We start from the raw sequence: 15552 nt of genomic DNA, 5'->3' as shown, positions 1-15552 counted from the left end.
AGAAAGAACAAAGAACTCTACATACTGGGGAAAACTAGAAACTAGAAACAAGGCTGAAAGGTGACACACTGGGGTGTGAATAACAATGACAAACTGTCAAGGAACAAAAGAACTGTGCTGGTTTAAACAGTGACTGACTGATTGACGTGAGAACAGGTGAGCAGGAGGTCTGGTGAGTGCAGGACTAACGAAGGACAGGTGAAACTAATCAGGGCGGGACAGACAATCAAAACTGGCGGGAAAACACACAAAGGCAGGAAGTGAAGTGATCTGAAATGAGAGGAGAGGTGAGTAACAACATGAAACAGGAAACACTAAAACATGAATGAATAACATGAAACAAGGAAAGACTAAACCTAGGAGCGGGGCGGATCATGACAATAAACCAACTCAATATGCAGTTGAGTCACTGCATAGTGAAATGTCTCAACAAATATCAGATGGATCGACATGGTTGGTTTAGACACATTCATACCTCGAGTGGCCTAATCTGTCTTCTATTATCCTGTGTCCTCAAAGGAATACAACATCAAGGAAGTATGCGCTACAAGTTCAACTTCATTGCAGATGTGGCGAATACGATTGTCCCAGCTGTGGTGCATTTTTGGAGCTTTTCCAAAAGTAAAACTAACAAAGTAAGAACATTCAAATTATCACCTTCAACTGTCATATACCTACAGATAAAAATGATGTTTTCCTTTTGGCTCTTCTCTTTTGCCAGAGTGCCGTTTTTCAGTGAGGAGGTCTCCGTGTCAAGTGGCTCTGGGTTTGTATAGTGTCAGAGGACGGCTGGATCGTCACAAGTGCTCACGTATTCAACAACAAGCGCCAGATAAAAGTATAGAGCTGGAAAGTGATTCACGGTACGACACTACAGTCAAGGACGTGGACCAGAAGATGGACATTGCACTCATCAAAACTGAAACAGAAGTGAGCGCCCAGTGTTTCCCCTCAGCTCCCCAAGGGCCTTAGACTAAATTCTATCTTGTGTTTTCCTCTGGCCTAGCAGCTAACATCAACGTGTTAATTAATCCTGCACTCAATTCCATTGAGAAAGTCTAACCACCAAAAGTGGCCTCTGCCCACCGAAATTAAACTCTATTTCTTAACTTAGTCAATTTGTTGTGTAAGTTCCTCCGGGGTGGTATTTTGTCTCGTAAATTCAAAGCCTCCGATTTTTTGTGTATTGGCGAGTGCTGTTCTGAATAAAACATGTCACTGCTCAGACATGCTCTTACACAAGCAGCTGCTTTGTATGGTAGAGGGGACTCTACTCTACTCCTCCTCAGTCAGACTCCACTCAGCATGAAGCACATGATTAACATTTTTAGTACTGATCTGAATACAAGAATACCTCAAGATCCCACAGAGTAAGCCAGAGGAATCGCGGTATTTGACTGCTTTATAGGTGAAGGAGTTTGTCTGAACACAATCAGGGGAGTGGTGACAGCTATACAATGCTATAACTCCTCTGTGTTACATTCATTGTAGAGGGGAGTTCGAAAGCTTGCCTAAAAGGCAAATTTGTGATGACATAAGACTCCATGCCCGAGGAGATGTGGCTGTAAATTTGGCTAAGCATTACAAGACGCCCCGGAGACAAATGGCAGCAGCCTTGAGGAGGCAGGAAGAGACAACCTTAGTTTAGTTTTTGTATACTCAACAGATCCCATGTTGAGACTGGTGCTTATAAAACAAACATGTCCAGCTCAGTCTCAGGGACATAGGCAAAGATTCAACAGAGCAGCTGTTATTACCAAGGGCGTAGATTCAGCTTAAAATTAAGCAATCAAGGCTAAGAAGGAAACTTGTAATTAATAATGTTAACCTAATTGCTAATAAGATTGCTTTGTTTTGATGCCTGAAGTTTAGTGGTTACACATGCAACCACCCTGGAAACTTGAAAATGATTTGACTTCCGAGAAAAGCAGAGCATTATTTTCTGATTCAAATTCCAGTCAAAGTTCCACAATCTTTTGTCAGAGGCCGAGCTGCAGGCAGAAATAATTTCAGTGATGAAAGAAAACCTTGTTAAAAGAGCACTCCACAGATTTAGGATTGCAGTCCTATAACACTGTTGGACTCAAGATGGACAGTATAAAAAAAAAGAATAAAATAAATGCAGCAGAACCAAAGCTATTTTATATTTTTTATTCAATCCATTCTTCTTTCTTGTCAAAACCTGCCACCTGAATTACCCCTAATCTACCTTGACTGTGCCGACACTTCGGTCTTAGATTTAGGTGTGTTTTGCGAGTACTAGTGTAGCCTTGAGCTGCTATAGCCTCAAGCAGAGATGAGCAGGAGGTCTGGTAAACTCACTTCAAACTTGTTGTCTTCAGACCCAAACAACACTGACTCAAGTGACATCATTTGAGGACAATTCACGCCGCTCCCTCTGGAGACACGAGGCTTTATACCACTTTTTTACACATACGCAGCAGTACTCCCCAAAACCTGGAAACCCACTTTGGTGTGTAAAATGGGTGGAGTCAGCCTTTAATGGGTAGGGTTAAACAAACAGCGCCGTTAACTGTTACAGTTTGTAGTCATAAAACTAATTTGTCACCACAAAGTTTTATCTAAAGGTGCTAAGTCAAAGGCAACTGCACCTGCTCTATATGGCTTACTTCAATTCTGAAGATTGGTCGGCAAAGACATTTTGCCGGGAAGACAGCAAAATGTCTTGAAGAATCAGATCTAGGGCCTAGGTTATAAAGAAGTAGGCGGGCTGCAGTGTCTAGTCCTTAGCTGGTCTGGATCAGCGTGGTTAGGTCGATGTGGTGGCATGTCAAGGCGTACATCCTTTGGACTCCACCCACTGTACCCATAGAGTCCAGTAGAGGGCGGAGCCTTTGTGAGACCGAACGAAGGTTACGATATTGTAACCCTAGTTCTATAAGCACAGGTGGAGCCCTCTATTAAGGGGGACCTGCTGCTCCTGAAGAGGGCTTGGGATGCCAGGCGGCACTGGACGCCGAATTATATACTGTGTGGACGCACATATTCGGTAGGCACGTCCTGATTGGCCGGCTAGGTTCATGCAATCTCAGTGGGCAAACGTGTGCGTGTGATTGGAGGAGAGTAGTACCCAAAAAGGTCCAGTAGAGGGCTCTGCCTGTGCTTATACAACTAGGGTTGCTGCTGACCTTAAGCAATCTTACAATACCATGGTCAGCTAATTAATGAAATAATGACATTATATCAGCCAACATGTGTTCCTGTTCCGTTTATAGAATAGATTGTTATCCTTCTCTGTGGGTCGTCACGTCCTTTTGTGTCTTAATGCAGAGTCCCCTGCCTGTGCTTCGTCTCGGCCAGTCCTCAAACCATCATTTATGTCAGTGATACCACAATTAATATCACAAACACAGTCCTTTCCATTCTTGGTTCTTTCCTGCATTTCATTTGATCTGTCTTGACAATTTTTGTTCCACTTTAACAATGATTAAGAAAATGTTTTTGTTGCTCTGTTAATTCACAGTATGGCAACTCTGGTGGGCCGCTTGTCAACTTGGTAAGAGGATTTATAGTGCTATATCGCATGAAAAGTGATAATACCATTATTCATCATTTGCGTATTTGTTATGCTTCCTGCTATGTAGGCAATCTTTCTTGTTTTATTCATGACAGTGAGGACTAAGGTCATGATTTTGGTTTATTTACTACCCAGTCTCCAGTGTATTAGTCGCCAGTCTACTCCTTCAGGTTCAAGATTACGCCTCCCTCACAGTACTTTAGGACAACACCTGATTGTGGAGGCCTTTGCATTGTTACTGTGGAATAAAATCATACAGATGGTACATTCATTTATCAAGGTTGCTGCCTCCAGCTTCCTCTCCCTAAAAATGCAGTTCTTTCTAAAGAGAACAGTTGCCATACCAACGATGTATTTTATAAATCGTCCTTCACTATGAAAACCCAGCATCATCCACAGTTACTACAATAAGACTGATGGTTTTTATATTAGGTAAAAAGAACATTGAATAGACTATGAGCTATGAGTATGTGCATTGGAAGAAAAAGAGGCATACTACTCATGCTGCCGTTTTGTTTCTCCGCAAAGCTATTAAATCAATGAAACACTTGAGACCACAATAGCCAGGTTTCCATCCAAATGTGTCGCAATTTTTTCTATTTTCCATTTCTCCAGTCGGAAAACTGTTATTCCATTGCAGAAGAAGAGGGTGCAACAAGATGGCGTAGCTAAAAGACCGGCCGTCGAACCTCAAACGGTGAAAAACAATGTAGAAAACTCAACATTTCTGTGTGTTTCATGTGTTAATGTGAGGAGGGTTACATCAGATCTGTGTGGAGCGATGAGGAGACTTGGACTCGGTGGACATTGAAGTCACATGCTTCATGTATGTCATTTATTCGCTAAATCTGTTTCCATTTATCGATACACCAACTTTTACACCTCGGCCAAGCGTAAAAACTTTAATGTGATAGATTTTCGGGTTGTTTTATGCACAATTTGAAAATGTGCATTAAAAACAGGTGGATGGAAATGCACTTAGTCTCAAGGCTCTCCTTCTATTCTGTGTTTAACAGGACAGAGACGTAATAGGCATAAATACTCTGAAAGTGACAGCAGGAATCTCTTTTGCCATCCCCATGTGGACAGAATACGCCAGTTCCTTGCTGATTCCTACAACAGACAAGTCAACGGTGAGCAGGATCTAATGCTGGTGTTGTGGATATACTCAGTCTCTAGGAATTACTATATGTAGCTGTGGATTTTCAGTAACTTGCGCAATACTGGATATACGTAGGCTAACCATATCATAACGTGTAATATATATGGCTGAATAATCTTGTAATCAGCATGTGTCTTTTTGAACAACATTTTGATCCAATTTGAGTTGTTTCAGTTGGAACAGACTGTTTCTAAATTTCTCAAATCCATCTTCGTCTCCATTTGTCCAGTTTGATCTGAGATCTCAAGGAGTGTGAGGGTGGATTTCCAGATGTGAGCTCAGGTGTTTACATTTATGAGGTAATAGCTGGAACAGCAAAATATCCATCCATCAATCATCTGTAACCGCTATTCAGGGTCGCGGGGGCTGGAGCCGACTGACTTATTTTACCTTAGTTTTGTTTCATAACTTCCATACTTTACTAACGCCAGTTACATAACAAATGTAGTTATTTTCTTTAACAAACTAGTACTTCTGTTGCCTAAACCTAGTTTTATTGCGTAAGTAAACGTAAAAACTATGTAAACCTTTGTTGGGAGTTTATTTTGAAAAGACACTATGCATGTAACATACGGAAACTGACACGCCATCCCTGACACGTCCAAAACTGACGCCTGAGTGTTACCTAGAGCGTCATTACGTTTGAAGTGTCGGTACATGTTGAGTTGGGGAGTGAGAATGTGTTGAATATTCACTCTATTTCTTTGATCTCCACCAACTTCTGAGAAACATATCTGTCTCTGTAGCTGCTAAACGCTCCACTATGTTCACCAGCTGGTCACCAGCTTTGTCTGTGTACTGACTGGTGCTGGGCATGTAGTGTACAGTGGGTTCATCGTAGGTTGTTGGCTGTCTGCCGTGACTGGACACAAGGTTAGTGTGAGTGAATGATTTGGAGGTAAAAAACTATAGCAAATGAGCTAAAGGACGCTGAAACGCTCTGTAGGATTCATCACTCAGAGTGACAGCTTTCACATTAGGCCATTAGGCATTTGATCCTTTGCTAATATGAAAATGTTGACTAGTGCAACTTTAATATAATAATCAGTTTGTACACTGGATTCCAGTAGTCAATGTTGTACATATAATGGAATATTTAGGAATAAACAAATCTGTACAGGTTTCCGTATTTCTTTTGTTCCAGTAGTTTCAGTCCAAAACATATCAGCATCACCTAGGCCTTAAAAAAACAGGAGTCACTAATTGATACATGCACGTAATCATCAATGGTATTCATCAATGTCAACCTAACATGTTAGTTCTGGCATAAAAGATGTATCCTTGTCAAGCTTCAAAGCAACATACCTCAGCAGTTGAGCTGGGATTTTTTTATTATTAGAAAGTGTTACTTGGAGCTAATCAGTATGATGGACAGTTACAGCTTGTTTAGGCTCTAGCTTTTACAAAATGCAACAGCAGTGCTGTGAACTGGCATTTTCGAGGCCTCTAGATATTTTTTCAAGCCGTGGAATAAGAGCATCCCTGCAGTTCTCAGCGAGGCTGCAGAGTGAACTGTGGTCCGGTTGCTCATTATACTTGTGCTTCCCACAGGCAAAGCTCTGACATCTTTCTCTGGGTGAAGACAGGATCTCTCTCTGACTCTTTAGACTCTCTATATTCTTAATAGTCTGACACCGCCTCCCGTGACATTGAAGCCTGAAGCTTTGAACAGCACACAGCAGTGTACACAACCAGTTCAGCGAGGATTTCAGTTCACCATGACAATGCTGAATTTGTCCGCCGTACTATACTCCCTGCATCTCTCACTATCGTCTGGTGCAACCAGAATGTTCTCTGGTCTGGTGGTATACCCAAGAGCCTTTGCTAAAGACCCTGATGTCTAAATTAGTGGTCAATCATTTAAATATTTTAGAATATTTCAGCGACCTTTACTATCAAAAGAGCCATTTTAGGCAACAAAAAAAAAATCTGTCTGGAGCCGCAAAACATTTGAGCATTGTGATGAAGGTAACACAGTTTATAGTCGAAGTATATACAGTAGTATATAAGTCTAATGCAGTGAGGGCCAAAGTGCAAATGTACTACGGAGTATTAGGGACACATTGAGGGGAAAAAAATCTGAGATTTCCAGAATAAAGTTATATTACGAGAAAAAAAGTCGTAATATTTCGAGAATAAAGTCAAATCACGTAAAATGACTTTATTACATTATGACTTTATTCTCATAATATTACTTTTTTCTTGTAAACCTTTGACTTTATTTTCATAATATTACGACTTTTTTTCTCGTAAACCTATGACTTTATTCTCGTAGTATTATGACTTTACCCTCAAAATCTCAGATTTATTTATTTTTCCTCAATGTGCCCCTAATACTCCGTCGTACCGTCGTACCATAGACCTACAACAATGATAAATAAAATGAAAATTTAAACAAAAAACAGTTATTCATTTCCTTTTTTAAAAATCCACAGGGAGCCACTGGAGAGGGACTAAAGAGCCGGAGCCACAGGTTGCAGACCCCTGAGCCAGATGAATGGTTAGGTGACATCACTGGAGGATATCTATCAGACTTCACACAGCTCCCTCTGGAGACACAAAAGGCTTTATACAACTGTTTGTCATATGTACAGTTGTACTCCTCAACACCTGTAAACAGTCTTTTATGTGTTTGTTCCCCTTTAAAGTGAGACAATGCTGAACAGCAACCACTATGGCCAATTACAATATGATGGTAAATGCTAAAACACAGCAAGAGAAGAGTCGTCAAGTAGACATACTCCGTGATGTCAATTACACAGAAATATCAACCTAAATATACCTTGACATTTGTTATGTTCTTCACTTAATGTAATTAGTTTTGTTCAAAATGTTCATCATATGCTGCATCGCTAGAGGAACTCAAGGTGCTCAATCCATCCCATCCTGTAACCCGTGTCAATATCTTGAAGTACTGAGTAGAGACAACAATCTCTTTTATTGACATTCTCCCCACAGCCCATTAAATTTAATCAGAAAACTAAGAGAATACACTGTACCAGAGCCTCTTTATTGAGTCATGACTGTGAACAGTGACAAATACAACATGAGACACTTTGGATTGCTTCTCGCCATCACAACAGGGGGAGTTGGGTTTTCTAGGAGCGCGTGTATAACTTTAATTAAAAAGTAGAGGCGGCGCACAGAAAAGATCTATAATGTTTTCCTTTTTTAAGTTTTATTTTTTTATTATTTCAGGAGAAACAAGCAAGGAAACATGGTCAAATCAACATCAAGAACGTTTCCAGGAACATGTCTTTTCTGACTCAACACATTAAACACATCAGGCAAATACAGAAATACAACAGTGGATTAAAGTTAAAGAATATAAAACCCTTCTCAAGCAAAGCTTCTGTTGGGTGGATCAATATTATATACAATATCTTACAAGGCCAACAGACACCAGAACATAAACGTTTTTAAAGTGGCATGAACACACTATGTTTCAGTATTCATTTTTCTACAGAGAGAGAATTACATTCAGATCTTATGTATGAACAACCCAGTATATATGTTTACATGTGTGTATAAGACAGCATATCAATTGCCATATTGAGTGAATTAAAGCAGTGTCTTGCGGTTTCCTCCTGCAAAAGATGTTTAGCCAGCTGATAATATATTACATGGCTACTAAAAGCATATTAGTGCTGCTGGATGAGAAGAGTCGACACGTTGACGATCATGTCTTCTTCAACTTTTTATGATCTAACAGAGTTTTATGGATCCTTGCATAATGAAACCTGCTCTATCTATGAAAGAGCACATAAACCTTAAAGAAAAAAAAAATTAACAAAGTGGAAGATGAAGATTTTAATATTTAATGTGAGGCCTGAGTCTGGCTGGAGAAAGAAAAAACAACTACAAAATGTCAAAAGACATTTGAACAGGGTCAGACAGGAAGGAAATGCTCCCACACAGCACACATTTAGTTTTTTTCTAGGTAAAGGATTTTTAGTGCTCGCCCCGTCTCAAAACGTTCCTCGAGCCAATACTGGAAAACACTAAATCATCACCTCCGTCAACTTGACTTTCTGTGAACACGCTGTCCATCTTGAGTTTTGTGTTCCAACTTGCTCGAGGCTGTAATGTTAATCAATCCAAGTACAGTAGGAGCACATTAAAGCAGCAGAGAAAGTCCAGAAGTCAGAACGCCTCCAGTATAGAAGAGGACAGCGAAAGGGTTAAAGCTCAGCTGTTGGGTAATCTGAAGAAGGAAAGCTACTCTGGGTGAGAACTCTTGTGTAGGATGTGACAGGATATTTCTAAGATCATTGCTCAGAATTTAACTGGAATGGAGACTCCTTGGTCAGTATACAATATTAAGTATACGAAGAGCGACTGTCTTACTAGACTATATCACAAAATTATGGAGTGGGACTATAGCTACAGAAAATGTGGATCAAGAGTAAATTGTATTTTATATAATTTTATGCCAGATAATCATCAAATCCCCAAACTATCCAGGACAAACTGGTTCCACAGACCCTGATGTGCTTCACTTTTCAGAACAGATTGTGCGATTGCAGGTCACTTTCACACCTGTAGTTCAGCTCATTTAGTCAGATCATGGTTCATGGTCACACTGGAGCTGTAAACATGACGTCATATGGACTGAAAGGTAACTCTTTACATTTTTTAGTGATGTCATCCGTGTGTCATTATTGCTACATGGGGAACGGTTTGAAAAATGACAGTCAAGTTGTGTTTATTTATGTTCTCTGGTGTAACAAATAGCTAATAAGAAATAACTTATAATGACTATTAACTAGTATAGACTGATACTGGACCTTGTTTATCACAGTGACAAACGAGAACAGAGGGAGAACCAAGGGGTGTCCTGTACTAGGTTTTTTATTCCTGCTAAAATTACACATTTACTATCGTAAGATCCTGTGGTTGGTTGGTTGGTTGGTTGGTTTGCTTTCACACCACATATTAACCTCCCTTGTTTTGATCCTTTCCAGCGCAGACTAAACAACTGGGCTGAGACCCTCCTTTTTCAGGCGGTCTCAGTCCGATTCCAAGCAAACTCTGGTGCGGTTAGATTGTGGTGTGAAAGCCACCTGCGTGCCACCATATGAGTGCAGTTATTTTTCCTCAATACATCACTTAAAACAGAGGTGTGTTGTACTTGTGTCCTACTCCATGTATCAGTCAAGTCAGTGTCATCATGAAGCAGACCAGAAGTAAAAAGCAACAACATGTCCTTGGTCCAGACCATATGAACTGACCTACAGGTGTGAAAGAGACCTTAGTTGACAATTTAGTACTAAAAAGTAGTACTGCCATCACTGTCGCTCTGGTGAAAGCTGCGAGTAAAATAGTCATTCTTATGCGTTCTGTAGGGAAATTTCAAGCGGATTAAATTAGAATGAAATTAAATGATTCCTCATTTTTTTCCTGGGAGCCCTGTAGGAGTCCTCAGGACCTCCCTGGACTCCACTTTGCACAGCAGAACAGTAAATCCCCTCAGAGCAAGCCAGCCCACAGATTCATAACTATGACGGCCGAGGTCACGTCGCTGGAGTTCTCAATATTTAACTGATAATGTCTGACTGAGTCCTCAGTAGCACACTCAGTAGTAGGTGCACCAGTTGCTGTAGTCGCTGGGCATCAGGCCACCGGTGATGAGCAGGATCAAGTCCACAAACCACCAGATTCCCAGGCCTCCCAGGGTGAGCAGCTTCCCAACAGCGGTGCCGGTATGACCCAGGCAGAAACGATCGACCCCAAAACAACCCAGGAAGAAGGAGTACAGCAGCGTGGTGATGAAATAGTGCCCGGTGTATCTGTGCAAAACCAACAGCAAAAGTTACAAAGGAACATTTAAGGCAATTTAAATGTCCAAATAAAATAAATCATTAACATTTAATGTTACATTTCATTTCAACGCCATTTAACACCTTGAACCTCAATTATTTGTACAATTTCTGAAGCTACGGGAGTCCAGTGTAAAACTGAATATAGTGCAGAATAATGATGCCAATATTCAAGCAGAAATAATGGAAATACTAATATGATAATGATGAAACAAACCACAAGACTTTAAAAGAAGCTAGAAAAAAACACCTGCAGTTCTGATGTACAATGAGCGGACACAATAAAAGCAACACCTGTTCTGTACGACAGAATGGGAGGACACAGTCTGAACAGGAAGTGATTATTATAAGCTTCACAAAGGTAGCATTTATCCAAGTACCAGATAGCAGAGGTGTCTTTGTACAGGTGCTGCTTTGATTGTGTCCAGCAGCCGCACCTCTCTGATCTGTATGCAGATACTACAGAGATTAAGCTCATGTGCTGATGAATGCAGAGAGATGCTGGAAGGACATGGTGTACTGTGAAAACATGGCCAAACAAACAGGGAAGTGGTGCTTCCAGACATTCGTAAACATTGCCCTCTAGTGGCACACCACAGATGTTCACCTGAATTAACTGGATCATTAGTTTTGAACGGTGCATATTGCATGGGTAGAAGCATTTCTAACAGTGAACACTACATGTGTTTTGAATGTAAATCTGTAATTTGTCTGAGTTGCTCTACCAATATGTTTAGTGTGTGTATGTATTAGCCTCGGTGCTCATGTGTCAGTCTTATCTAATGTATACTGTATTCAGTCTCTCATTCTCTTCATTCCTTTTAAGAATAATAATTAACACATTAACTCAATACTGTTTTGCATGACGTTTTGGGTGACAGTTTTGGCACAGGTAGATTGCACAACTGCCATTGTCCAGCAGCGTATCTCTTACTTGATGCAGGGTACGTTTCCTCTGAGGAATTCTTTGGGTCCAGCACACTCGATACCGTCGAGTGCAGTGCAGATGACCTGTGTGTGGTTCACCTCTTTTTGAGTCTGGCCACCCCACTAAAGACAGAAACAGTAAATAAATGAAGTGCTGAGTGATTAACAACATAATATGTTCTTAAAAAACAACACTTACCCCAACACAGCCATGGCCCATCTCCTGTAAGGCACTGTGGTTATTTGCATGATCTACAGGATCTTGACAGTAGATGAACTCCTCTGGTCTTCATCATACATCATAAAGAAAGACAAAGAGTGAGGGATGTGAGCCAGTTTGCCACTGCTGTGAATATGACTGATGACTGAACCCACAACAGAAAAATCTATAGATTCCATTACCTCCTTTAAGTAGAGAATACAAAACAAACTTTATTCATAATATCTGTTTGCAATCTTCTAAATTATTGGCAAAAATGTATGCTGAGGGTTGTTCTACAAAGCAAGCGTGTGATGGGTTTGGTATGTTGAGCCTCAAATCAGAGTTTTCAATGTCACAAAGGTGGTTCTCTTTTAATCTGGCATGATCCCCATGGTATCTCATGCTGTACACCTAACCTGCTCCGGAGGAGATTATGTTCAGATTTCGGTTTTGAAATTGGCAACAAAAAGCGCATTTTACTAATGAGCTCCTCTGGAAATGGTGTCACCATTCTTGCAAAAGTAAATTAGTAATTATGCCACCGAACGAAGCCTTGTAATTAAAGTAGCTCTTACTGTATTTATCGTGTGGCCATTATTTGCCACGAGACATCACTCAGGCAAAAAAAGTGAGCAAGAATACTGTGCAAGTCTCATCTCAGAACTGTGTGTCAAGTTGGTCCAGTCATAAATCAAAAACACAAATTAATGAATTATTAATGAATTAATTAAAATAAAAAGTTAAAGTGTATAAGAGTTTGGAACATTATGATGGAAGTATATGATGGTCATTCTCATGCTCACTTATTTCTCAAGTTGTTGCAGCAATTTGGGGTTAATACCATTTGTGACGCAGATTTGGTGCTAAATTTAATTTAATTAATTAATTTTTTTTACCACTGGAGAATTGATAAAAATGATCAATAATCCCTCCAAAATACCACATCAAGCAATCCATCCCCTGAATGCTCGAGGTTTGTAGTTTGTGGCTGTACATTTTTATGAGGCTGTGATCATCCTAGAGATCACCATAGCTCATTTTGAGGTCACGTTTCAAAAAATGGTCTCACATCATCACACATGAATACAGTTGGGCTCATTGGATCCACATGTCTCCACTTTTACAGTAATACCCAATGTATGTAATTCAAGACTGTTTAGGGTCCTCAATATGCAGAAATATTCAAACACACCATTTTAGAATAGGAGAAAATAACACATTTATACTACTGCATTTAAAAAACTGCATGTGATTATCATAAAGTGGGCATGTCTGTAAAGGGGAGACTCGTGGGAACCCAAAGAAACCATTTACATCCAGATAGAGTCAGTTTTTTCCTCGACAAAATGTTGCTCAACTTTGGATTGTTATTTAGCCTCCTTCCTGACAAGATGACATGACTTGGATTCCTTAGGTCGTCTAGTTTCATAGGATATCCTACCAGGGAATGAAATTAGCACCTGCCACCTGCCAAATACAGAGTAAATGTTGGCTGAGGCTGGACAATGTAGTGGCTAGTAGAAATGTTTAGTGACCTGCCACAGTGGCAGGTGAGGAAAAAGGTTCATTTCAGACCCTGTATCCTACTAATATCTCCACTTTAAAACTGAGCATCTGCTACAGCCTCTGAAAGACAGCAGGCCTCCAACATCACCTGGTCCAGACCAGGTTAGCTCGCAGCAGAGTTACCATGGTGATCTAGCCAGGTTAAAGAGACCCACATTCATTCATAACATTGGAAACTCTGCTGGCTTTAGGCTCAACACACCTCGCTAATGTCGCTTCATAGTACACCCCTCTGGTATGGACAGGTTTATTATGACTTTACAGTACATTCGGCAGACAGATAATATCAGTGTCGGACCTTCTTTTGAGTCATTTAAATAAATGACAGAGTGTTTCTGAGAGCATTTTATCAGTCTCACAACAACAGCAACCAGCAGCATCAAGGCCTATAGAAGGAGGTTAGGTCACGGCTCTTGTTGAAAGGGTACAACGCATGCGCAGTGTAACTCAAGCTGCGTTTTGATTGGCTCAATTGCCACCAGATTTTACTGCGCATGCGCAATACCCCTGAAGATATGACGCGTTACCCAGCCTTCTTTTCATAGGCCTTGGCTGCGCGTAGTTAACATTAGCTAGCATTCATGTTACTCACAGGTAGCTGCAGAGGACGACAGGTGACGGGGGTTTGTACACGTAGGGTTCTGTGTAGTTACTACTACTGTCATATTTGACTATCTCCGGCGGCTGCTCGCTGAACGGCGCGGTGGCTCCCTGACTGCCGGTAGCAGCGGCAGCAGGAGTCTCCGTGGCGGATGAGGAGTTCTGGGAGTGAATCCCTTCCAGACATTGTAACAGAATCACCGTCAGCAGCAGCAGCAGCTGTCCGCACAGCAGAATGTAGCTCACTGAAATCATTGTCGCTCTCAAAATACTACATTCATTATGATAACAGAGCCATTCATGGTTAACGGCGACATTTAGCGAGCTACCAACAAGCTGTGTTTGGGTTGCGTGTGTATGACGTCATCAACACCCGCCTGGAGGCTGGTGTTGTTGGTGTGTTCTTCTTCTGCTTTGGTTTATTGATGGTTGGCAAACCATCTCAGAGGTGCATTACCGCCACCATCTGGACTGATGTGTGGAGCAGGAGATTGTGCAGAAACAAAATAAAAAAATAAATAATAATAATAATATTAATAATATCTCCTGATGTTTTGCCTTCCTTAGTGACTGTAAAAGGTGATTCCTCTGTATACTGTTATTCTTGCAGTGTATCAGTACATGTTCAACAGTTTCTGGTTGATTACAATATGTGCATTTCCCAGTTGGGTGCTTGCCTATTCTATATAATGTATGGTTAAGACCTGTATGTCCTTTTTTGGTGTGTTTTTTCCTGCAACTTTATTTAAAGCAATTATTACAGTGACAGACTCAATGCTGTACAGTTCTAGTAAGGATTCCTGTTCAAAACAGAATCACACCTCCTAAACTAAGAACACCAATTAGCCTACTTAGGATATAGTAATAAACTAGATATTATTGAACATAGAGAGAGAAAAAATAAATAAATAAAAAGGATTGCAATAACCAAATAACATGAAATGGCATGGGTGCTTTGATCTTCTTTTTTTTTTATACATTTACATGATTACTCCTTAATGGATAGTTTTGAAGTATAGAGGGTATCTATATTTATGCATTTGGGGTTCAGCCAATCTTGCAAGGATTTATATGCATAGACGTTTTGAATCATTTCACAAGCATAAAACAGCTGCTTTGTGAACATGTAGCATATAGGTGACAATCTACATCAAATTTAAACCCTGTTCTGATGAATTCATTGGAAGGATCAATTTCATTTATGGTTTTAAAATGTATTCCTCCATTTAAATTTATGTATAATAGTACGCTTTACATACAGACATATAGACAATACATTTATTTACCTTATTTACTGTATTACTTCATTGTTCAGTTAATGTATGACCTCAAGTGTTTTACCCCGGCCTTGTATGCACTTTCATTTTGTCATGTAGAGCACTTTACAGCTCAAGTTGTTTAGGTTAACTAATGCAGTCAGTAAATATACCATGTTCATCCTGTCTGTTGTTGCTTTTGAGAAAAAAAATAGCTTGGAAAGCTTTTTAGCCTTCTTTGTTATTTCAATTAGCAATCACATTGATCATTTTCAACTTTTTGACAGGCCTGTTAATCTACATCTCTTTACTTCAAAATAAATATTCACTATTTAATTTCACTGGACCGTGTGTATGGCATATATTCTAATACATCATACACTGCACACAACACTCTATAGCCTAATGTAATTTGATCTTCATTTAAACTGAGCTAAAGCGAACTCCATAAAAGGGAAGAAACAGATCCACTGTGCCGATCC

The 15552-nt window shown here is 40.2% G+C and overlaps 1 protein-coding gene and 1 long non-coding RNA gene across 2 annotated transcripts; one reads left to right on the top strand and one right to left on the bottom strand.

Moving 5' to 3' along the window:
- The first annotated feature begins 238 nt into the window (after nt 1–238).
- On the top strand, nt 239–2101 carry LOC141770180 (uncharacterized). Its single transcript, XR_012594448.1, has 3 exons — nt 239–287; nt 520–635; nt 722–2101. It is a non-coding gene; the product is annotated as an uncharacterized LOC141770180 (long non-coding RNA).
- Nucleotides 2102–7861: 5760 nt separating this feature from the next.
- Nucleotides 7862–14205, bottom strand: tm2d2 (TM2 domain containing 2). The gene is made up of 4 exons (XM_074637575.1): nt 13807–14205; nt 11646–11733; nt 11454–11569; nt 7862–10489 (listed from the first exon to the last, which is right to left on the bottom strand). Exons 1-4 carry the CDS (start codon nt 14067–14069, stop codon nt 10276–10278), a joined length of 681 nt encoding a protein of 226 aa, XP_074493676.1. The 5' UTR covers nt 14070–14205; the 3' UTR covers nt 7862–10275.
- Nucleotides 14206–15552: the final 1347 nt, after the last annotated feature.

This window comes from Sebastes fasciatus, chromosome 6, assembly GCF_043250625.1.
Source record: "Sebastes fasciatus isolate fSebFas1 chromosome 6, fSebFas1.pri, whole genome shotgun sequence".
Lineage (NCBI taxonomy): Eukaryota > Metazoa > Chordata > Actinopteri > Perciformes > Sebastidae > Sebastes > Sebastes fasciatus.
The sequence above is the reverse complement of the archived record's forward strand: the minus strand, read 5'-3'. Positions and strand labels throughout refer to the sequence as shown.